We start from the raw sequence: 23,941 nt of genomic DNA, 5'->3' as shown, positions 1-23,941 counted from the left end.
ACATGCCCTCGGAACCCGCACATGTCCACCAGGTCTGAGCGTGCTGGCGACCTCCATCCCCACCCCTGCCCTGGTGTTTGTGCATTGTACACGTGTGATAGATTCCGCAACTTGACCGGCTTGTGTCCTTTCGTCTCAGTGCATTTGGTTGTTGGGAGAAACAAAAACCATCTCGATTTTTTTCCTGATTGGATGATTCTGATATATTTTCTTTTTCTTGTTCTTTTGTTATTTCTTCCCCATCCCCATTCCTTTTTCCTCCTTCCTTTTTCTTTCCTTTCCCCATTGTGGGTGGGGCTGGCAGGGAGGGCTTATGCTTTTGAGTTGATGCCTTTTCCTCCCTCCCACCCTCTCTCTCCCAACTTCGTTCCTTTTTCGAGTTTTTCCTCTGCATCATTGCATTAATAGTGCTTTCTCTCTCCCTCCTTATTTGGGGTCTGGCTTGCTTTTTTCCTGTTGGTTGGCTTCATGTAGGGGGCCTCTGTGAGTGGTGACGGCTCTGAGCCCTTTGGGGTGGGTGGATGGTCACCCCTTTTCCTCCATCTCCCCAGAATAACTTCATCAACCTGAGCTTTCTCCGCCTCTTCCGAGCTGCCCGGCTCATCAAACTTCTCCGTCAGGGTTACACCATCCGCATTCTTCTCTGGACCTTTGTGCAGTCCTTCAAGGTGAGTCCTCATTCCTCCTGCTGGTCCAGGGCTAATAAGACAGGCGACCCCCATGCTCTGGGTGAATGTAGAAGTCAGATCAGAAGTACTTCTATGATATAGTCATGCAGAGACTCTGTTATCTGTAGGGCTCTTGTCTAATTTCCCACCCCTGGTGTGTCTTCAGAGCTCTAAAGGCCTCATCCTAGGGCCCCCAGAGATGCCCACCAGCCTAGCAGGACTCTAGTGCAGCATGTGGCCACCCAACCCAGTGGGGCAGAGCACTGGGACAAGGGAGGAAGACGGTGTGGCTGAGGGACCCCCAGCACACTTCTTCATTGCTTCTTTTCCCACCAGGCCCTGCCTTATGTCTGTCTGCTGATCGCCATGCTGTTCTTCATCTATGCCATCATTGGGATGCAGGTGAGTCCTGCACCCCTAAGGTTCCCAGAGTCTCCCAAGGAGGGCAGCCACCCTTAGGAAGGGATGGGTGAGAGAAGCCTGGTCCACAGAAGCAGCCATGGAGGTTGAGCTGCGTTTCCCAGAAGCCACTGGGGGAATGGCAGCCCCTGGTCATCACCCTCGAATTCTGCAGGTGTTTGGCAACATCGGCATTGACGTGGAGGACGAGGACAGTGACGAAGATGATTTCCAAATCACTGAGCACAATAACTTCCGGACCTTCTTCCAGGCCCTCATGCTGCTTTTCCGGTGAGAAGGGGGCCTGCTCTCATAATTCTGTTCCCTTGGTGGGGGTGCCTGCCTTCATCCTTCTGTTCCCATAGGGAATGTGCCCTCCTCTTCCAATGGAGGACGTATCTCTCTCCTTCTCTTCCGGTAGGGGGCGTGCTCTCCTCTTTCTCTTCCGGTAGGGGGCGTGCCCTCCTCTTCCGGTAGGGGGCGTGCCGTCCTCCTCCTCTTCCGGTGAGGAGGTGACTGGATGTGCTCTTATCCTTCTTTTTCCTGTGAGGGTGGAAATGGGTGTCTGGGGGCCCAGGAATCCTAGGAGGGCAGAACCAGAGGGCCCTGGGACCTAGTCATGAAGGTCATTTTCCAGCCATTATCTCCTTGAATCTTCCTGACCACCTTGTGAGGAAGGGATTCTTGGCAGCCCTGTCTGACAGATGACAAAACAGGCTTACAGACCGTGAGGCTTGATTCTTGGGTTCGTCATCCCGGCTTCACACAAAGTTCCTTCACTCGTTCCGTGGAGGGTTATTGAGCACCTACGGCATGCCAGGCACCGCTGTAAAAACGAGGATGCAGCAGGAAGTAGAGAAGAGGAAAAGACATTTTCAGCACTTTGGAAGCTAACATCCCCATGGGGAAGGCACATAATCAGGGAACAAATTATAAAGGATGCTAGAAAAAGGATGAAATGCAAGAATAAAAGGGAACAGGGCTGGGTGCAGTGACTCATGCCTGTAATCCTAGAATTTTGGGAGGCCGAAGTGGGAGGATTGCTTGAGCCCCGGAGTTTGAGACCAGCCTGGGCAGTGAGACCCCGTCTCTAAAAAAAAAAAAAAAAAAAATTTAATTAACTGGGCATAGTGGCACGCATCTGTAGACCAAGCTACTTGGGAGGCGAGGCGGGGGGATTGCTTGAGCCCAGAAGTTCCAGGCTACATTGAGCTATGATTGTGCACTGCACTCCAGCCTGGGGAACAGAGCAAGACTCTGTCTCCAAAAAGAACAATATATATTTTTAATTTTTTTAAAAGCCATAGAGGTAGATAATGGTGATAGTTGCATGATAATTTGAGTGTGCTTAATGCCACTGAATTGTACACTTCAAAATGGTTAAGTTTGCTATGTGTATTTCGCAACAGTAAAAAATATATATATATTTTTTAATCTAACAACAAAAAGAAAAAGAATAGAGGGCTGGTAGGTTGTACCTCTCTGAAAGAGTGACGTTTGAGAGAAATTGGCAAGGGAGGGAGCCATGTGGATATTGGGGAAGGGCAGTGCCAGCCGAGGGTGCTGCCCATGTAAAGGTCCCAAGGCAGGAGTGTGACTGGCATGTTTGAGGACTGTTCCCAGCATGCCTGGAACAGAGTGATCCAGGGAGAATATGTTATGAGATGACTGTCACCTGAATGGAGGGGAGCTTTTCTTTTTTTTTTTTTTTCCAGATGGAGTTTTGCTCTTGTTGTCCAGGCTGGAGTGCAATGGTGCGATCTCGGCTCACTGCAACCTCTGCCTCCCAGGTTCAAGCGATTCTTCTGCCTCAGCCTCCCAAGTAGCTGGGATTACAGGCGAATGCCACTATGCCCAGCTAATTTTTGTATTTTTAGTAGCGACGGGGTTTCATCATGTTGGTCAGGCTGGTCTCGAACTCCTGACCTCAGGTGATCCATCTGCCTCAGCCTCCCAAAGTGCTGGGATTACAGGTGTGAGTCACCGTGCCCGGCCTAGGGGAACTTTTAAAGCATACCAGTGACCAACCTGAGCAATGCATTGAGACCCCATCTCAAAAAATTTTTTAATTGGCCAGGAGTGGTGGCATGTGCGTGTAATCCCAGCTACTCAGGAGGCCGAGGTGGGAGGATCACCTGAGCCTGGGAGGTTGAGGCTGCAGTGAGCAGTGATTGTGCCACTGTACTCCAGCCTGGGTAACAGAGCAAGACCCTATCAAAAGAGAGAGAGAGAGAGAGGAAGGAAGGGAGGGTAGAGAAGGGAAAGGAGGGAAGGGAAGGCACACACCATACATATGAAATCTTACCCTAGACCAATTGAATCCAAGTCTGCTGGGGTGGGGTATTGGTATTTTTTCAAAGCTCCCTATAGACTTCAGTACACAGCTCCCAGAAAAAGGAGGTGGTCCAGCTGGGACTTGCCTGGCCAGCTCCAGAACCCAAGTGCCAGAACCCATGTGTGCTCCACCTCCCGGGGAGGCATTGGTGCCCAGTCAGGGCTGGGTGCCCAAGCCTCTGATTTCTCCCTGTCCTCAGGAGTGCCACCGGGGAAGCGTGGCACAACATCATGCTCTCCTGCCTCAGCGGGAAACCGTGTGATAAGAACTCTGGCATCCTGACTCGAGAGTGTGGCAATGAATTTGCTTATTTTTACTTCGTTTCCTTCATCTTCCTCTGCTCATTTCTGGTGAGTCTGTGGACACCGTGAGGGCCGGGTGGGCTCCCTAAGTCTGTCTCCCTTTCAGGGGAGTGGGTTTCTCTAGAACGTGGCTGTGTCAAATGTTTGTTCCCTCCAAGACTTCTCTGAACCAGCCTGGGATCAGGTGACCCTGAGCGTCTCAAACTCAGAGTTGTTGACATTTGGGGCTGGCTGATTCTTTGGGGTGGGGCCACGCTATGCCTGCACAGTACACAGCAGCATCGCTGTCCTCCCCCCACCAGATGCCAGAAGCACACGCCACCCCTTTCTCCTGCTGCGACAACCACAAATGTCTACAGACATTCCCAAATGCCCCCGGGGGGTGGGGGTGGGAGCCGGGGACAGAATTCCCCCATTTGAGACCCAGTGAAATATTTCAGCCAGGCATAGTGGCTGATGCCTGTAATCCCAGCACTTCGGGAGGCCAAGGTGGGAGGGTCACTTGAGCCCAGGAATGCAAGACCAGCCTGGACAGCATGGCGAAACCCATCTCTTTAAAAATAAATAAATAAATAAATTGAGGCTGGATGCAGTGGCTCACACCTGTAATCCCAGCACTTTGGGAGTCCGAGGCAGGCAGATCACCTGAGGTCAGGGGTTCGAGACTAGCCTGACTAACATGGTAAAACCCTGTCTCTACTAAAAGTACAAAAATTAGCTACACGTAGTGGCAGGTGCCTTTAATCCCAGCTACTTGGGAGGCTGAGGCAGATGGAGGTTGCAGTGAGCAAGACTGCACCATTGCACTCCAGCCTGGGAGACAGACTCTGTCTCAAAAAAAGAAAAAAAAAAAGGTGGAATTAGCTGCACACGTGGTGCTGCACACCTGTAGTCCCAGCTACTCAGGAGGCTGAGGTGGGAGAATCACCTGAGCCCTGGAGGTCGAGGCTGCAGTGAGCCATGATGACACCACTGCACTCCAGCCGGGGCGGCAGAGTGAGATCCTGTCTCAAAAATGAAAAATAAAAATGGGAAAAACTTGGCCTTGTTGGGGGCAGATGTGGGAGGATTTGGGGTCACGGTGGTTCTCTTGATGTTGGTCCTCATTTCAGTAGCCTCCCCTCCCTCTCTCACTGACTCTGTCTCTCTCCGTCCTTCTTGGTTTTTGTCTCTTTCTTTTTTCTTTCTTTGAAACAGAGTCTCCCTCTGTCACCAGGCTGGAGTGCAGTGGCACGATCTCAGCTCACTGCAGCCTCCACCTCCCAGGTTCAAGCGATTCTCCTGCCTCAACCTCCCAAGTAGCTAGGATTACAGGCGCATGCCACCAAACCCAGCTAATTTTTGTATTTTTAGTAGAGATGGAGTTTCACCGGGTTGGCCAGGCTGGTCTTGAACTCCTGACCTCAAGTGATCTGCCTACCTCGGCCTCCCAAAGTGCTGGGATTACAGGCGTGAGCCACCGCGCCCGGCCAGTCTTTGTCTCTTCGTATCTCTCTCCATCTCTTTCTGTCTGTCCGTCTCTTCCATCTCTCCACTTGATCTCCCTCACTGGCCCTCCTCGTGTGCGTGAGCGTCACCTTTCTGTCCCCCCATCTGTCTGTCTCATTTCCTTTCCCATCTTCTCTCTATCCCTCGCTCCATCTGGGCCTCTGTGTACATGTGTTTGGGTGTGTCTGTCTGTCTGTATCCTTCACCCTCACTCGTTCATTCCCTCCGTCTCTGCCGCCACTCCATCTTGGTCCCCGGTGTCCCCACAGATGCTGAATCTCTTTGTCGCCGTCATCATGGACAATTTCGAGTACCTCACCCGAGACTCCTCCATCCTGGGCCCCCACCACCTGGATGAGTACGTGCGTGTCTGGGCCGAGTATGACCCTGCAGCTTGGTAAGAGACCACTCCACGTCCTCCAGCCACAATACACGCCTCTCCTGGGAACTGGAACACGGGCTAGGTCAGGACCCGACCCGGGAGCACTGGGCTCCAGGGGTCCTCGCAGGGGTCTCACAGGTTCAGTTAGGAGAGAAGGCGTAAGAATCATCGCCCTTGCATACCCCAGATTAGACACGTGGGGTGCTAACGCTGCCCAAACCCTGGACTTCTGGAAAATGAGGGAGGGCATCAGCCATGACGTGTCCTGAAGAGCCCTCTCCTCCTACGAGCTTCTCCCGTCTCTCACTGCGAAGTCTCCAGATGGTGAGGATGCATTAGCCAGGCTCCAGGGAGAAAACCATCAGTGCCTCAGCCTCAGTTCTCCTGCAAGTGTGGGAAGGAGAGCTAGCCTGCTCTTGGCAGGATGGGTTACAACATCCAGGTGGCAGAACTCAGCTCCTGCTGGGACCTGTGAACCTTGGAATGAGAGGTCACACAGGCCAGGGAGGGCACAGAGCCTCAGGGGCCCTTGCATCTTTGTGGCCACAAAGGGAGTGGGTGCTCCCATCTGGGTAGACACCAGAGGGCCTCCTCTTCACTGACAGGCAATGGTTTCAGAGGGTGGGTTCCAACTTATACACGTGTATTGAGTGCTCACCCAACACCAAGCCTTGAAGGACACTCAGGGATCTGTTCAAATACCTGGAGCCCAGCAGCCACTGACTGAGGATTCTAGTCCAGGCTGGGCTTGGGGCCTAAAGAAGCATTACTGGGGGGCCCTCAGCAGGCTAAGCCCCATCTTCCTCTGGCCTCAGTGCTGGAGAGGAGGCCCCACAAGGAAGGTGGGCAGGAGGTGGTCTTGGCTACTCCCGAAGCGTCAGGTACGTCCTCCAGGAGACCGAGAGGCTGGGGAGAGCCGTGGGTGTGGGGCTTGGCTTTTGGCTGGTTCCTAACTCTACCTCTTTTGATTTTAGGTCACAGCAGTTGGATGCTGTCCCCAAGTCCTCTATTCCACACTCTATTCCCCCCCCCCATAGCCCATGTAGATTGTGGAGGAGGCAGATGCAGAGAGAGCCCCGGGGGAGGTGCCCTGCAGTCCAGAACCCCTGGCACACCCCGACTGAAATCCTCCAGCCCTGGGTCTCCCCAGTGTCTGGAGACTTTCACTTGTCCCAAGTCTCTCCCACTCCTGCAAGCCAGGGAGACCCCTGCCTCAAGCATCATGACCTCGCCGTGTGCCCAGGGAGCCTGTGTGAACCCACTGCCTGCACTAACCCCCTTTCTTCTCCTTTCAGCGGTCGGATTCATTATAAGGATATGTACAGTTTATTGCGAGTAATATCTCCCCCTCTCGGCTTAGGCAAGAAATGTCCTCATAGGGTTGCTTGCAAGGTTTGACTTCCACTAAAACCTGCTAGCATCCATGGAATGAGTGTGGCTTGGGGTTCTTCAATATATATATTTCATATATATATATATATATATATATATCTAAAAAACAGAGCCATCTCTCTCTCTTGCATTAAACTAGAAAACTCTCTTAGCCAACAGAATGCAGTCATGTAGACCGATGAAGCATGGAACATATTTCTTCCTTCCCTTCAGCCTTCAGCCATCTTTGCTTGCTCTTAGCTGAAGCTGCCCATCCTGGGGTCTCCACGGCACCCCAAATCAGACACATCCCCTGGGGGATTGTAACTTTGCATTTCTCCCCCCCACCATCACCTCCACACTCTCCCCTTCCACCCCTCACCTCCCAAAGCCCCAGCCCACCTCCCCACCCCAGCCCCAGCCCCTCCTCCCCACCTAGGCCCCCTCAGAGACCAGCCTCAGCCAAAACAGAGAACATGACCCAACTTTAGAAATGGCAATGATGGCTGGGTGCAGTGGCTCACGCCTATAATCCCAGCACTTTGGGAGGCCAAGGCAGGAGGATCACTTGAGCCCAGGAGTTCAAGACCAGCCTGGGCAACATGGCAAGAACTCCCTTCTCTATAAAAAAAATTAGTTGGGCATGATTGCAAGTGCCCGTAGTCCCAGCTACTCCAGAGGCTGAGGGAGAAGGATCGCTTGAGCCCAGGAAGTGGAGGCTGCAGTGAGCTATGATCACACCACTGCACTCCAACCTAGGCAACAGAGGGAAACCCTGTCTCTTTAAAAAAAAAAAAAAAAAAAAAGTGAACAAAAGCATGGCTGTATGTCTTCCAAAGTGAGAATCCCCCTTCCCTCCACATCCCTCCAGAACTATAGCTCAGAGCCCAAGCTGAATCTGACTTTTCTCTTTTCTCTCTCTCCCTGCTCCCGAGCAGTGAAGTAATCTTTTTTTTAATGACCTTTTCTTCCATTTTTTTCTCCTCTTTTCCATTGATTTGAAATATCTATTTTGTCATTCTCTGCATCTTTCTCTCTCTATTTTTTCGGATCGTGTGGATTTCTTTTTTCTTTCTTCTGTTCCTCCCCACCCCTCTTCCTTTGGTTCTCTGTTCCCATTCCCGTTTTGTTTTTGTGTTTTCGGTGCTGCCAGGGGCCGCATGCCTTACCTGGACATGTATCAGATGCTGAGACACATGTCTCCGCCCCTGGGTCTGGGGAAGAAGTGCCCGGCCAGAGTGGCTTACAAGGTAGACTACCCTTGCCGACCACCGATGTCCAGGCGCTGGGTTTTTTTTTGTTTTTTCCCTTTTTTATTTTTTTTAGTGCTGACCAGAAACACCCAGCCGACTCTCTTTTTCCAGCGTTTCTCTTCTTGTTTTTGATTCTTTTTTTTCTTTTCTCGAGTGAACTGATCATGACCATCCCTCGATTCCAAGCAGCACACTGTGTCCGTCCTTTCTGATGAGTGTCTTCGTGTTCTGAGACTCCATTATGGCCGACACGCCGGGGGGAGGGGGAGGGGAGCGCCCAGGTCCCCTTGCACCTGGTCTCCCAGGTACCAAATTGGAAACAAACACGCTTCTCCAGGGAGTCAAAACCCACGCCTCCCACTTCTGCCCCCCATGCCCAGGCCGGGACAGGCGCCTTGCAGAGAGGGGCTTAAGCCCCCGAGAGCAGGCAAGGTCCCGGGCCCATCTTTTGTGCCTCGAGCCCCCAGCTCCCCACCCCGCGCACACCTGAAGCTGATCTCTGACCTAGGGCCTTGGGGGATTGGAGACCTTCCAAGGAGCACCAAGAACCTCTCTTCCCCTCTCTTCCCTCCCACGGAGTTTCGTCCCCAGCCCCTGTCCCTAATCTGCCCAAGACACCCCAACATGCCTCTCCATTGTTCCAGAGTGGGCAGGCGGCCGCAGCTGGACCCCTGGACGGTGGCACACTGATGCAGGCCATGCACGCTGCCTTGGCGGGGCCTGGGGCGGGCAGGCACCATGGCCGACGGGGGGTGGTGCATGCTGGCTGAGAACACGAGCGTCCTGCCGCCAAGCGGCTGGGCCGGGCCACCCCTCTAGATCCCTGTCCTGGAATCTTCCTTGGCGCCCGAGGACAGATGCTCTGTTTCCTCCACTCATCCACGAGAAGTTCTGGGATGACCTTTAAAGATTCTCCCCACCCAAAAAATACTACCCTGTCAACCTGTTCTCCCGTCCGCCTTGATCTTCCCTGCATCCCCATCCATCAGTGCTATCTGTACCCGCCCCGTGTCGCCACCTCCCCACAAGCTCCTCTCTTTCCTTCCTCTGTGCACCACTCCTCACCTAACCTATATGTCCCCCTCACTTCTCAGTCAAAGCCGGGGACAAGGTTGGCCCACCAGCGTCTCAGACAAGGAGCCTCTCCCCGCACCAGTCGCTCCCCTCCCGTGTTCCTCAAGTCACTTCTCAGTGTCTGCGTAGTTGGATGTGTGTGCGCATGCAAGAGAGGGAGGAAGAGCCCTTCCCCTCCCCGTCTTGGTGCAGGCCCACCATTGGTCTGTCAGACAGCTCGGTGCAAATTTGAAAAAGGCACCCTTTCTACAAAACGTGTCCATCGGAAAATTGTTGCAGTCCGCCAATGTAGCGAGAACAAGACACTTGTCTGCTCTTAGCTGGGAAGCTGTTGTATTTAATGCACAAATTGGAGGCCAAGCATCGTGGCTCATGCCTGTAATCGTAGTGTTTTTGGGAGGCTGAGATGGGAGGATCACTTGAGCCCAGTTCGAGACTAGCCTGGCCAACATAGCAAGACCCCATCTCTACAAAAAGCAAAAAATATTTTAATAAATAAGTACATCTATGTATCATTTCCAAGATGGGAGCACTTTGTGCAGTGCACAGCCTGCACAACTGTGCACAGAGGCTCAGTCTGTGTTTCTCTGTTTCCCAGCTCCTTCCCCACCTTGCCCCAGTGTCTCCTCTAGTGTCCTGCTCTGAGCTTACCATTCCTCTCCCCATCTCTAGCTCTGTGTTTCCTGCCCATGTGTGTCGGAATCCCCACCCAACTCGACCTCACCCCCCTTCTCTGTGCCACCCCAGCCTGGGCTGGTGCACACCAGCCTGGCATCCTCTCCCATGCCACCCAGCACGGTGGACAGAACCCCTGCCTGGGACATGGGGAATCTTTTCTTCCCTGGGCCACAGGAATGCCCCTCATCCCTTCCCCCTGCCATTGCACAGAGAGCCAAGATCTGGACAAGTCCCTGAGATACACTTCCCACGGAGCTATGAATGAGTCTCGAGATTCCGTCTGCATGCGCCCCGTCTGTGCTGTCTGTGTCACAGCCTCGCTGCATGCCTGCGAGGGGCCTGCCCCGTCAGTGGGGGGCTGCCTGCCTGCCGCTTCTCAGAGGAATGATGTGGTCTCTGCCCATCTGGTCTGTCCTGGTCTGGCCAAGCCGGGAGGTGGGGGTGGGGAGCCGGTGGCGCCCCCACCCTCGGCTGTGGCCCCGGCCCCCTCAGCCTTGGCTGTTGCACGTGCTGCTCAAATCCAGCTTGTGCTCTTTTTCTTTGGGATCAGACCGAAACGGGGCCGTCCAGAAGAACTCTGGGGCGGAACGAGGCAGGGAAGGATTGAGGCCAGCTCTGGAAATACCAGCTCTCAGGTCAAGCACATAGAGGGAGAAAGGGGAGGGCAGGGGAACAGAAGTGTAGGAGAGCCCTCGTCCCCTCCCTGCAGCCCACCAAGAGAAACTGAGTACTAGGACAGGTAACCTACGTAGGGAACGCCTCAGCCTCTGCCCGCCTTCAGAGTTCTTCCTGGGACTCCCTGGGTAGGGGTGGGCGTGGCTCACGGGAGACCCAGGAGGGATGCCCAGGAATGACTGCCCTCACCTTGGGTTTTCTGTAGAGGCTTCTGCGGATGGACCTGCCCGTGGCAGATGACAACACCGTCCACTTCAATTCCACCCTCATGGCTCTGATCCGCACAGCCCTGGACATCAAGATCGCCAAGGGTAAGGAAGGGAGGGGGCGGGTGCCGAAAGGTGGACAGGGTGGAGCTGGGGGTCCCCCTCCCTGCCACAAACTAGAGGAGCTGCTGACACCGCCCTCTTCATTCACTCTTCCCCTCATTCGTTCTACAGGGTTTTTGGTTTTGGGGGCTTTTTTTTGAGAAAGAGTCTTGGGCAGTGCAGTGTCATGATCACAATTCACCGCAGCCTTGACCTCCCAGGCTCAAGCAATCCTTCCACCTCAGCCTCCCCAGTAGCTGGGACTATAGGCACTCACCACCATACTCCCTTAATTTTTTTTTTTTTTTTGGTGACAGAGTTTCCCTCTGTCACCCACACTGGAGTGCAGTGGCACGATCTCAGCTCATTGTAACCTCCACCTCCCGATTCTCCTGCCTCAGCTTCCCGATAGCGGAGATTACAGGCATATACGCCTGGCTAATTTTTTATATTTTGGGTAGAGATGGGGTTTCACCATGTCGGCCAGGCTGGTCTTGAACTCTTGACCTCAAGAGATCCACCAACCTCACAACCCCAAAGGGGCGAGCGAGGGGGCCCCCCCTAATTCTTTTTTTTTTTTTTTTTGAGATGGAGCCTCGCTCTGCAGCCTCCACCTCCCGGGTCTGGGCTCAAGCGATTCTCCTACCTCAGCCTCCCAAGTAGCTGGGATTACAGGCATGAGCCACCATGCCCAGCTAATTTTTGTATTTTTTAGTAGAGACGGGGTTTCACCATGTTGGCCAGTCTGGTCTTGAACTCCTCTAACCGCGTGATCCGCCTGCCTCAGCCTCCCAAAGTGCTGGGATTACAGGCATGAGCGACCACAACTGGCCTACTTTATTTTTTTAATAGAGGTGGGGTTTCGTCAGGTTGCCCAGGCTGGTCTCAAACTCCTGGGTTCAAATAGTCCTCCTGCCTCGGCCTCCCAAAGTGCTGGTTTTACAGGCATGAGCCACCACAGCTGGCCCATTTGGCAGATACTTAGTGCAACCCCTCAACGTACCAGGTACCCGTCTAAGCATGCAGAACCCAGCAGCTTACACTTTAGGTGGACGGGGAGGCCCCCACTGAGGAAGTGGGGCAGTGAGTCTCGTGGATCCCTGGCGGGAAGGTGCTCCAGGCAGAAGGACTGGCAGAGGCCCTGATGCAGGGGTGGGGGTGAACACGGGACACCCAGGGCATTGAGCTGACTCACGCTCTGAGTGAGAGTGTGCCACGCAGGCTCAGAGCAGAAGAGGAACCTGACCCAACTCACATTTGAACAGGTTCCCTCTGGCCACAGTGGGGATGAGAGACCAGGAGGAGGCCAGGGTGGGGCTTGCTGATACCATCCCGGTGGAGACAGGGTGGCAGCTTAGATCTAGTGACTCAGCCGAGCACGGTGGCTCACGCCTGTAATCTCAGCACTTTGGGAGGCCGAGGTGGGTGGATCACTTGAGGTCAGGATCACCAGCCTGGCCAACATGGTGAAACCCCATCTCTACTAAAAATATAAAATTTAGCTAGACATGGTGGTATGCGCCTGTAGTCCCAGCTACTCGGGAGGCTGAGGCAGGAGAATCACTTGAACCTGGGAAGTGAAGGTTACAGTGAGCCGAGATCGCGCCGTTACACTCCAGCCTGGGTGTCGCAGTGAGACTCCCTCTCAAAAAAGGGAAAAAAAGATCTAGGGGGTGGGGTGTAGAGCATTCAGACACTGGATAGCACCTGAGGGTCAGCCAGCAGGATGAGCGACGGTGGAATGAGGGGTGGTGGGGAAAGAGACACATGAAAGACACCCCCAGTGTCGGGCCTGAGCTCTGGAAGAACAGAGCAGCCAGATCCTGAGTCAGGGGAGAGGTGGGAGGGGCAGGTTGGGCATGAAGGGCAGGCATGGCTGTTGGCTGTGGCACATGGAGATGGGGAGCAGCCAGGGGCTCCAGGCCGGGCTGGGGCCATAAAGCAATCAGGCATCAGATGCTGACAGAGTAAGCCAGGAGACTGTATGAGCTCAGAGTAAATGGAGAGATCTGTGGCCAGGCATGGGGGCCCAGGTGAGAGGCTCGCTTGAGGCCGGGAGTTGGAGGCCGCAGTGAGCTCTGATAGTGGACACATAGTGAGACTCCATCTCTACAAAAAATTTAAAAGTTGGCTGGGCGCAGTGGCTCACGCCTGTAATCCCAGCACTTTGGGAGGCTGAGGCAGGAGGATCACTCGAGGTCAGGAGTTCCAGATCACAGAGCGACCCGTCTCTGCAGAAAATTTTAAAATTAGCCAGGTGTGGTGATGTGTACCTGCGCTCCCAGCTACTTGGAGGGCTGGAGTGGGAGGATCACTGGGGACCGTGAGGTCAAGGCTATATGGTGACCGCAGATGTAGCAGCTTAAGACACACCCATTTCTCAGTTCACAGTCCTGTAGGTCAGACGTCCCCGAAGCTAGACTGGGTGCTCTGCTGAGGGTCTCTCGAGGCTGAAATCAAGGTGTCAGCCAAGCTGGGCTCCTCTCTGGAGAATCTGGGGGAGAATCTACTTCCAAGTTCATTCAGGTGTGGGCAGAATTCATGTTCTTATGGCTGGTAGGACTGAGGTCTTGTTTTATCACTGGCTTTTCGCTTTTTGCTCCTGGGGATGCATGTAGTCCTCCGTGTGCTCCCGTTCTCTCTGACTTCCCCATCTGCCACTAGGCAGAAAGAATATTATGCTTTACAAGGGCTCACCTGATTGGAGCAGGCCTACCCTAAAAATCTCTGTATTTTGAGGAATGCTGACTTGATATTTTAATTTTTTTTTTTTCTTGAGACAGAGTTTCACTCTTGTTGCCAAGGCTCAAGTACAACGGTGCAATCTCGGCTCACTGCAACCTCCGCCTCCCAGGCTCAAGCAAATCTCCTGCCTCAGCCTCCTGAGTAGCTGGGATTACAGGTGGCCGCCACTACGCCCGGCTAGCTTTTTTGTGTGTGTATTTTTAGTAGAGATGGGGTTTCGCTATGTTGGCCAGACTGGTCTCGAACTCCTGACCTCAGGTGATCCACCAGCTTTGGCCTCCCAAAGTCCGGGGATTACAGCCATGAGCCACCTCGCCAGTATTTAATTATATCTGCAAAGTCCCTTCATAGCCTGGGCAGTGGTCCCTAGATTAGTGTTTGACTGAATAACTAGAATCTTGGTGGACGGGCAGCTTTTGAATTCTGCCTGCCACAGTTCCTTCATCTGTAAAATGGGTCTAACAATGCCCCCACTCATATGTAATGCCATGATAACTCAGCTGCTGTGGCACCCTGCAGATCTGTGTTCAGGGGTCCCAAAACCACCCACAGGTTCAGTGATTCCCTAGAAGAAGTCAGAACTGAGAAAAGTTTTTATACTCACAGTTACAGTTTATTACAGTCAAAGAATACAGATTAAAATCTGTAAAGGGCCGGGCACAGTGGCCCGTGCCTATAAACCCAGTACTTTAAGAAGGCCAGGCAGGCGGATCACGTGAGGTCACGAGTTCCAGACCAGCCTGGCCAACATGGTGAAACCTCATCTCTACTAAAAATGCAAAAATTAGTGGGGCGTGGTGGCAGGCTCCTGTAATTCCAGCTACTTGGAAGGCTGAGGTAGGAGAATCTCTTGAACCCAGGAGGCGGAGGTTGCAGTGAGCTGAGATTCTGCCACTGTATTCCAGGCTGGACAGAGTGAGACTCTAGCCCAAAAAAAAAAAAAATCTCCAAAGGGCCAGAAGTGGTGGCTCACGCCTGTAATCTCAGCACTTTGGGAGGGTGAGGTGGGCGGGTCACTTGATGTCACAAGTTCGAGACTAGCCTGGCCAACATGACAAAACCCCATCTCTACTAAAAATACAAAAATTAGCTGGGAGTGGTGGCAGGTATCTGTAATCCCAGCTAACTGGGAGGCTGACGTAGGAGAATCGATTGAACCCAGGAGGCTGAGGTTGCAGTGAGCTGAGACCACGCCATTGCACTCTAGCCTGGGCGACGAGCAAAACTCCATCTCAAAAAAAAAAAAAAAAAAAAGAATTACCCCAGCGTGGTGGCACACACCTGTAATCCTAGCTACTCAAGAGGCTGAGGCACAAGACTCCCTTGAACCCAGGAGACAGAGGCTACATTAAGCCAAGATTGCAACACTGCACTCCAGCTTGGGCGACAGAGCAAGACTCTGTCTCAAACAAACAAAAATCTGCCAGGCGCGGTAACTCATGCCTGTAAACCCAGCGCTTTGGGAGACCAAGGTGGGTGGATCACCTGAGGTCGGTAGTTCAAGACCAGCCTGACCAACATGGAGAAACCCTGTCTCTTCTAAAAATACAAAATTAGTGGGGCATGGTGGCGCATGCCTATAATCCCAGGTACTCAGGAGGCTGAGGCAGGAGAATCTCTTGAACCCGGGAGGAGGCTGCAGTGAGCCAAGAGCGCGCCATTGTGCTCCAGCCTGGGCAACAAGAGTGAAATTCCATCTCAAAAAAAAAAATCCAAAAACATAATATCTGGAAAGGAAGAGCATCTGGGGAAGGGTCCAGGAGACACCAGGTGTGGGCTTCTAGTTGTCTGGTCCCAGTGGAGTTGCTGAGACGATGCTTAATTCTCCCTGCAGTGTGACAGCAGGCACGGTGTACTCCCAGCCAGGACGCTCACCTGAGCCTTCGTGCCCCGGGGTTTTTACTGGGGGTCTGTCATGTGGTTACTCAGTCTCCAGTCCCTCCAGAGGTCAAACTGATACCACGTGGCCCAAGACACATCATTAGAATGAACTATAGGGAAAATTAGCCGGGCGTGGTGGCAGGTGCCTGTAATCCTAGCCACTCAGGAGGCTGAGGCAGGAGAATCGCTTAATCCCGGGGGCGGAGGTTTCAGTGAGCCGAGATCGCGCCATTGGACTGCAGCCTGGGCAACAGAGTAAAAACTCCATCTCAAAATAAATAAATAAATAGGCCAGCCGTGGTGGCTCATGCCTGTAATCCCAGCACTTTGGGAGGCCGAGGCAGGCAGATCACCTGAGGTCGGGAGCTCAGGACCAGTTTGGCCAACATGGTAAAACTCTATCTCTACAAAAATATAAAAATTAGCCAAGCATGATGGTGGGTGTCTATAATCCCCCCTACTCAGGAGGCTGAGGCGGGACAGTCGCTTGAACCCAGGAGGCAGGGGTTGCAGTGAGCCAAGATTGCGCCATTGCACTCCAGCCTGGGCGACAGAGCGAGACTACATCTCAATGATGATAATAATACTCTGGTCCAAAGTGGCACATCATGTGGTGCACACCCCATTAACAAGAACTCATCACATGGCCCTGCCAACCACAGGAGGAACCCTCCCGTGCACTCCGGTCGGAAGGCCAGGAAATACCGGCAGACAGCCTGAAGGACCACCATGACTGGGGTGAGGGACCAGGGACTGGCGGCAGGCTGAGGCCATGTCCACGGCAGTGGAGACTTGGGAAAGGGGGAAAAAACCTCCTCTGGGCTACACACAGTGGCTCTCGTGTGTAATTCCAACATTTAGGGAGGCTGATGTGGGAGGATCGCTTGAGCTCAGGAGGCGGAGACTGCAGTGAGCTATGATTGCGCCACCGCACTCCAGCCTGAGTGACAGAGCAAAACCCTGTCTCAAAAAATAAAACCAAAACCTCCTCTGTTGCGGATGCTCCAGGGCATCCCAGCCTTGTCCCAAGGCTGCATGCACATTACTTTGATCATCAAACAACCAGGTGGTAGCCGGGCATGGTGGTGCGTGCCTGTAGTCCCAGCTACTCAGGAGGGTGAAGCAGGAGAAGCTCTTGAACCCCCGGAAGGCGGAGGTTGCAGTGAGTCGAGATTGCATCACTGCTGCACTCCAGCCTGGGAGCAGAGCGAGAATCTGTCTAAAAAAAAAAACAGCAACAACCAGGTAAGACAAACAAGTACTCTTGCTGTCGTCTCCTTTATTTTTTTTGAGACAGAGTTTTGCTCTTGCTGCCCAGGCTGGAGTGCAGTGGCACGATCTCGGCTCACCACAACCTCCGCCTCCCAGGTTGAAGCGATTCTCCTGCCTCAGCCTCCCGATTAGCTGGAATTACAGGCATGCACCGCCATGCCTGGCTAATTTTGTATTTTTGGTAGAGGTTGCAGTGGTCAGGCTGGTCTCGAACTCCTGACCTCAAGTGATCCACCCACTTTGGCCTCTCAAAAGTGCTGGGATTATAGGCGTGATCCTGAGCCACCACACCCGGCCTGTCTCCATTTCACAGATGGAGAAACTGAGGCACCAAGTGGTAGAGACACCTAAGTCATGCAGTCAATAGCTGGGAGCCAATATTGGGCCCCGGGTCGTCCTGCTGCTGTCCGTGCTGGGCTGTCTCCCACGCAACTGCTCCATGGTCCTGGCCCTGCCGAGAAGCGGAGTCCAGATGTCATCCCACCAGTGCCGCCAGGGCCGCCTCCAGGCCAGGCTGTGGGGGAGCTGGAGACCCCGTGGGGACCAGGCATGCAGGCTCACCCCTGTAATCCCAGCACTTTGGGAGGCTGAGGCTGGCGGATCACAAGGTCAGGAGATCAAGGCCATCCTGGCTAACATGGTGAAACTCCATCTCTACTAAAAATACAAAAACTTAGCCAGGCATGGTGGCGCACGCCTGTAATCCCAGCTACTCAGGAGGCTGAGGCAGGAGAATCGCTTGAACCCAGGAGGCAGAGGTTGCGGTGAGCAGAGATGGAGCCACTGCACTCCAGCCTGGGCTACAGAGCAAGACTCCGTCTCAAAAAAAAAAAAAAAAAAAAGATCTCAGGAGCCACTGGCTTTGCAGCTGACCCAGAGACCGGCTGGCACCCAGACAGGCAGTCAGGGTCTGTCTGCACCCCCATTGCAGGAGGAGCTGACAAACAGCAGATGGATGCCGAGCTGCGGAAGGAGATGATGGCGATTTGGCCCAACCTGTCCCAGAAGACACTGGACCTGCTGGTCACCCCTCACAAATGTAAGAGCCAAGCCCCGCCCTGGGATCCCATCCACCTGGATGCATGGAGAGGGAGGGAAAGAGGAGGTCTGAGGAGAGTGTGGGCCCAGGCTGGTGCACACGGATGCAGGACAAGGGCCCCAAGGAGACCTGCCCATGGTGAGCTGGCCGTGTGTGTGCCCCCAGCCACGGACCTGACGGTGGGGAAGATCTATGCAGCCATGATGATCATGGAGTACTACCGCCAGAGCAAGGCCAAGAAGCTGCAGGCCATGCGTGAAGAGCAGGTGCGTTATTCGTCACCCCGGGGAAACCCCGGGCTGGGGACAGTGGCTTGCATGTCACCATGGGAACCAAGTGGAATAGGAGGGTGGCTGAGCCCTAGGGCAGCTCACACCTGTATTCCCAGTGTTTTGAGAGGCTGGGGCGGCAGGATCGCTTGAGGCCAGGAGTTCGAGATCAGCCTGGGCAACACAGTAAGAGTCCATCTTTACAGACTAAAAAATTAGCCAGGCATGGTGATGCATACCTATAGTCCCAGCTATTTGGGAGGCCAAGATGGGAGGATCACCTGAGGCCAGGAGTGGGAGACCAGCCTGGGCAACATAGAAAGACCCCTATTTCTACAAAAAAAAAAAATTAGCTGCATGTGGCGGCATGCACTTGTGGTCCCAGCTACTTGGGAGGCTGAATCACTTGAACCTGGGAGGTGGAGGTTGTAGCAAGCCGAGACCACGCCACTGCACTCCAGCCTGGGCAACAGAGCAAAACCCTGTCTGGGGAAAAAAAAAACGTTCTTACCAAGGACACATAATGTGGATTCATTCAGCTGCTCCACCAACACTTTTTGAGTACCTACTGTATGCAGGGTGCTGTTCTCGGCCCTTAGGGGTGCAGCCGTGGGCAGAACAGGCCAGAATCCCTGCCCTCAGGGAGCAGATATTCCAAGTGGGGAAGATGCCAACAGTAACAAATGACTGAATCACATAGCATCCAGCAAAGAGGAAGAAGTGTCAGGAAAAATGGAGAAGAACCCAGGAGATAGGAGTGCCCAGCAGAGGAGGGGACACAATGGGAAATGGGTGGTCGGGGAGCCTCCCTGAGAAGGGGACCTGTGAGCAAAGGCTTGAAAGAAAAAGGGAGAGGTGGTGAGCTAAGCAACACCTGGAAGGGTGTTCAGACAGAGGGAACAGCCAGTGCAAAAGCTCTGAGGCTGGACTGTGCCTGGGTTGTTTGGGGAACAGCAAAGAGGCCATTGTGGCAGAAAAGAGCAGGGAGGAGACAAGGGCAAGGAGGGGACAGGGCAGATCCTTCAGGGCCATGGGAGATGAAGGAAGGACTCTGGCTTTTACCCCACGTGAAGTGGGAGCCATGGAAGGTTCTAAGCAGAGGTGGGATCTGACTTGCCTCGGGTGCTCACAGGCGCCCTCTGGTGGCTCTTGTGGGAGAAACAGCGAGGTTGAAGGTAGGAGCGGGAGAAGGCACCTGCAGTGTTCCAGCAGGAGATGAGAGGCAGGACCAGGTTGGGGCTGTTACTTGGGTGGAAGGGGGAGAAGTGGTCCAGTTCTGGGTGGAATTGGCAGGAAGGATCTAGATGGATGAGACCTGAGTGCTGGGTGTGTGTGTGTGTCTGTACTTGGGATGTCACAATGCCTTCTGGGTATCTCTGTCCGACTACCTTGTTCAATCTGCCCTCTGCCCCCCTCCCCAGGACCGGACACCCCTCATGTTCCAGCGCATGGAGCCCCCATCCCCAACGCAGGAGGAGGGGCCCGGCCAGAATGCCCTCCCCTCCACCCAGCTGGACCCAGGAGGAGCCCTGTGAGTGTTGCCCCTGCGAGGGAGGTGGAGCATGGGGGTGCCATGGTCCCCAGGTTCTGGAAGCCACCCAAGCACCCACCACTACCCCGGCCTCTGTCCCCCATGCAGGATGGCTCACGAAAGCGGCCTCAAGGAAAGCCCATCCTGGGTGACCCAGCGCGCCCAGGAAATGTTCCAGAAGACAGGCACGTGGAGCCCGGAGCGAGGCCCCCCGACCGACATGCCCAACAGCCAGCCTAACTCTCAGGTGCCTCTGTCTCCCGACTCTCCAACAGCTCCCAGGCCTGGGCGGTTCAGGAGGGAGGCATCCCAGCCCACACACACCCCTGCAGCTCCGCAGACACCAGGGACCTGGGGGTCAGGCCCCAGGGCTCATCCAGCTTCACCATGTACCCCGCAGTCCGTGGAGATGCGAGCGATGGGCAGAGATGGCTACTCCGACAGCGAGCACTACCTCCCCATGGAAGGCCAGGGCCGGGCCGCCTCCATGCCCCGCCTCCCTGCAGAGAACCAGGTGAGGGCTTTCACCACTGCCCTGGGGACCTCTCCCTCTGCACTGGGCAGGGCCGGACCCGCCACAGGCAGCCCAGCACATCCCTTCTTTGCCAGACTGAGGCCTGGGTAGGGACTCCCGCGGCCTCTGAAGCAGTCTGCAGGCCCCACCCACCACATGGCCACACCTGGAGCACCCGCAGACCCTCCTTCCTCACAGAGGACAGAGAGGGAAGGGCTCCCCCAGGGCAGAGGGCAGCAGGCACTGCAAAATGGTCTCTGGCTGCCCTGGTTGGAGGTTGCAGACGGGAGATTTGTGGGTACAGTGAGGTTCGTCAGGGCCAGGTGAGACCTGGCATGACCAGCCCTACACACACACACACGTGCAGATATGCGCCTACTCAGGCGCATACATTACACACGTGCATGTACACATGGGCATATACATACTGCGCGTATACACATACATGCACACGTGTCTGCGTATGGGAACTTAGCAGGTCCTAGAATGCAGTAGCAGAGCCTGGGATGGGTCTAGCTGCAGCTGGGTTTGCATTTCCGTCTGGTCTCTGTGGGAGCCACTGGGAACGGGGGGACAGGGGTGTGTGCTTGATGTGTGTCTGTGTGTGGCTGCTACACTCAGCTGCCAGGCCCACCTGCAGGTGATCCCGTTGGCCCGGGCTCACAGGACAGAGGGCCCCAAGGCATGGCTGGCTGCCCACCTGACCTGTGGCAGGGGCCATGCACGCAGCCCACCATTGGAGGAGAACAGGGCGTGGCTGCAGGAGCCTGGCCCTGGCGTGTGTTATATGTGGCTGTGGCAAGCTTTCCATGTGCTGTGCCGTGGCATCTGTGCGGGGCAAGGCTGTGCTGTGCCTGGCTGGACCAGGGTCGCCCGAGGGCCCGGCCTCTGGCTGCTGGGAACGTAGGTTGGGGAGCACCCAGCATGCATGCCGCTGCCCCTCAGGACCGAGCTGCTAGGCCCCAGGAGAGGGTTGGGACAAGCCTAGCCGATGGCCACCATGTGGAAGCTTTGAGCATCAGCTGGAGCCCGGGGCTGGGGTGTGCATCGCATGGGGCGGAGCCCAGGGCCAGGGGCTCGTGGCCGCACCATCCTACCTGTCGGTCCCGTGCCTGTGCCATCTGTCTGTCTGCATCTCCTGTCTGTCTCCTCTGTACCCATGGCAATGGAGGACACCAGCCCCGGGGGCCCGGGACACCCACCTGCCAGGACTTTAACTTTTCTTTTCCTCCTGCCTCCTCTCTCCAATTTCTCCTAACACCAGTGCCACCCACCTCCCTGGCTTCTCTCCCTGCACCGCCACCTCACTCTCCCTCTTGCCTTTTATATTTATTTTCTTCTTTCTGTTTTTTCTGTGTGCACCATCCCATGGGGCTGTGACAGAGGAGGAGGGGCCGGCCACGTGGGAATAACCTCAGTGTATGTACCTCGCCCACCCAGCACCAGCAGGGCTCCGGCCCCTCTTCCTCCCCACCCCCCCTCCAGGGAGTCCCGTCATCTCTCCGTCCCCGGACCCCACCCTTTCTTTGCCGATCGCACCCTCTCCCCCCATGGAGTCCCATCCTCGTGTGTGGTGTCCTGTGTGTGCCCCCCATGCGCCCTGGTGGGGTGGGGACATCCCCATCCTCACCCCTACCCCCTTCTCTTCAGGACCCCCACGCTGGGGGACACCAGCTCTCCAAGAGCCTGGCCCACCCTGCACCTCTTTCTAGGGAGCTTCTTCCCCTGACACCATCACCGACCCCTGGTCCTGCTGCTCCTGCCTGGAGCAGGGCTACCAGCACTCAGCTGGGCTGGATCTTGGGAGGCGGGCATTTGCCCCATCTCCCTCCTTCCCTGCTCTGCCTGCTGCAGAGAACCCTCTGTATCAGGGCTTGACCCAGGGGTGCAGCACCGGGAAAACAGTGGGCCCCCCAGAGCCTTGGGTGCCTGGGTACCCCCCACCCCCACCTGGAGCTCCCTAGTTTGGGCCTGGCCAGAAGGACTCAGACTTGGGGGGCAGTGAGCACAGCCCCGTTAGCCGGGAGGACGAGGAGCTGCCATGCTGGGTACCTGGTCCTGAGCCCATAGGTCAGCCAGCCACAGAGGCTGAGGCTTCTCACCCTCCCAGGAGAGCAGGCTGGGGCAGGGGTGAGGGTGGGTGGGCCAGGGCTCCCAGGTTTGCACCCTGGATGTGGAGAGGGCTTCCCTCTGAGCAGCCTGAGCCTGCCCAACCCTGGCTGGGCCCCCAGGGCTGGAGGGTGAGGATCAGATTTTTCTGGTCAGAACCCAGGATGGGCCCAGAAGGAGCAGCCCTGTCTCTGAGGGACAGAGGAGTCCTCGGTCCCACCCTCAGAGGCCTGGCCACACTCAGGGCCCGGATTCATCAGGGGGAGCCAAGGCCCCACAGCACCCCCAGACCCCTGCCCCAGGATGGTTACACCCCAGTCACCAAAGGCCACCGCCAGCCTGCCTCGATGGGGCGGGAAGGACCGGGACCACTTGGTGCCAGCTGCTGACCTCAGCCCATCGGCCTGTCCCCCTCCAGACCATCTCAGACACCAGCCCCATGAAGCGCTCGGCCTCCGTGCTGGGCCCCAAGGCCCGGCGCCTGGACGACTATTCGCTGGAGCGGGTCCCACCCGAGGAGAACCAGCGGCACCACCAGCGGCGCCGCGACCGCGGCCACCGTGCCTCCGAGCGCTCTCTGGGCCGCTACACCGACGTAGACACAGGTGGGCAGCACTGCAGGGTTCAGGGACCAGGGTAACAGAGGACGGGAGAGGAGAAGGCAGGGCAGGGGAGACATTGAGGAAGAAGGGAGAAGAAAGGGAGACGCCTCCATGGAGAGGGGACAGATAGGGCCAGGTGGTGGCTGCAGGGGCCTGGGGGCTGGGCCCCCACTACCCACTGACCTGCCTCTGGCCAGGGGATCTCTAGGGCCCCCACACTCCCAGGTGGCCTTCTGTGTGCACATCTGCCCCAGCCCTCCTTCATGACCATCTGTCTGTCTCGCCCGGCCCAGGCTTGGGGACAGACCTGAGCATGACCACCCAATCGGGGGACCTGCCATCCAAGGAGCGGGACCAGGAGCGGGGCCGGCCCAAGGATCGGAAGCATCGACACCACCACCACCACCACCATCACCCCCCGCCACCCGACAAGGACCGCTATGCCCAGGAACGGCCGGACCACGGCCGGGCGCGGGCCCGGGACCAGCGTTGGTCCCGCTCGCCCAGCGAGGGCAGAGAGCACATGACGCACCGGCAGGTGGGTGCGGCGCAGTGATCCCAGGCTGGGCTCACGGGCCGGGAGGAGAGACGGGGACCCCCATCTGACGGCCACTCTGGGCAAAGGTCCCCAATCCCGGCTGTGACCACCTCCCATCCTATCCGTAAGCCACAGGGGCGCCCGGCAGACATGGCACCCCACCGGCTGCCCACACTGTCCCCCCAGCTCCCCCGTCCCCTCCCTGCCGCCCGCAGCTGCTTCCTCCTCGGTTGTGGATCACATTTGAGTTCTGGGCACCGCCCGACCCTTCGCTTTCCTTTAACCCAGCTTCCCTTTTTGTTTCGATTATGATTTCTGTCCTCTGGACGCCTGTGAGTAATTTTTGAAACTTCTGCTATTTTTAACCCCGAAACTTACAAAACTCCATTTCTCATTTCTCTTTTCACTTTGTTGTGTTGGTTTTCGATTCCTCCCCTCCCTCTTTGTCTCACTCCGCCTCCTCCCCTCCCTCCTCCCTGTGGCTGTTGCTTTTTTCCATTCAAATGTC

The 23,941-nt window shown here is 55.6% G+C and overlaps 2 protein-coding genes across 3 annotated transcripts in view; one reads left to right on the top strand and one right to left on the bottom strand.

The window, feature by feature from the left end:
- The window catches only part of CACNA1A (calcium voltage-gated channel subunit alpha1 A), a 421,027-nt gene that overhangs the window by 395,426 nt on the left and 1,660 nt on the right, over nt 1–23,941 (top strand). The window contains exons 35-49 of the mRNA XM_032265882.1: nt 552–668; nt 1,005–1,070; nt 1,243–1,358; nt 3,602–3,752; nt 5,462–5,589; nt 8,099–8,195; nt 10,831–10,936; nt 17,763–17,870; nt 18,036–18,136; nt 19,561–19,670; nt 19,779–19,917; nt 20,071–20,184; nt 21,568–21,603; nt 22,712–22,898; nt 23,189–23,433. Of these exons, the coding sequence (XP_032121773.1) occupies nt 552–668; nt 1,005–1,070; nt 1,243–1,358; nt 3,602–3,752; nt 5,462–5,589; nt 8,099–8,195; nt 10,831–10,936; nt 17,763–17,870; nt 18,036–18,136; nt 19,561–19,670; nt 19,779–19,917; nt 20,071–20,184; nt 21,568–21,603; nt 22,712–22,898; nt 23,189–23,433 (1,821 nt within the window). The remainder of the gene's footprint in view (nt 1–551; nt 669–1,004; nt 1,071–1,242; nt 1,359–3,601; nt 3,753–5,461; nt 5,590–8,098; nt 8,196–10,830; nt 10,937–17,762; nt 17,871–18,035; nt 18,137–19,560; nt 19,671–19,778; nt 19,918–20,070; nt 20,185–21,567; nt 21,604–22,711; nt 22,899–23,188; nt 23,434–23,941) is intronic.
- Nucleotides 8,081–23,941, bottom strand: part of LOC116541517 — a 51,868-nt gene continuing 36,007 nt past the window's right edge. For both annotated transcript variants that reach the window (XR_004264842.1, XR_004264843.1), the window contains one exon: nt 8,081–10,914. The gene's annotated coding sequence lies outside the window, so the exon portion shown is untranslated. The remainder of the gene's footprint in view (nt 10,915–23,941) is intronic.

The sequence above is a fragment of the Sapajus apella genome, unplaced genomic scaffold, assembly GCF_009761245.1.
Source record: "Sapajus apella isolate SASKATOON/1434 unplaced genomic scaffold, GSC_monkey_1.0 scaffold152, whole genome shotgun sequence".
NCBI lineage: Eukaryota > Metazoa > Chordata > Mammalia > Primates > Cebidae > Sapajus > Sapajus apella.
The sequence above is the reverse complement of the archived record's forward strand: the minus strand, read 5'-3'. Positions and strand labels throughout refer to the sequence as shown.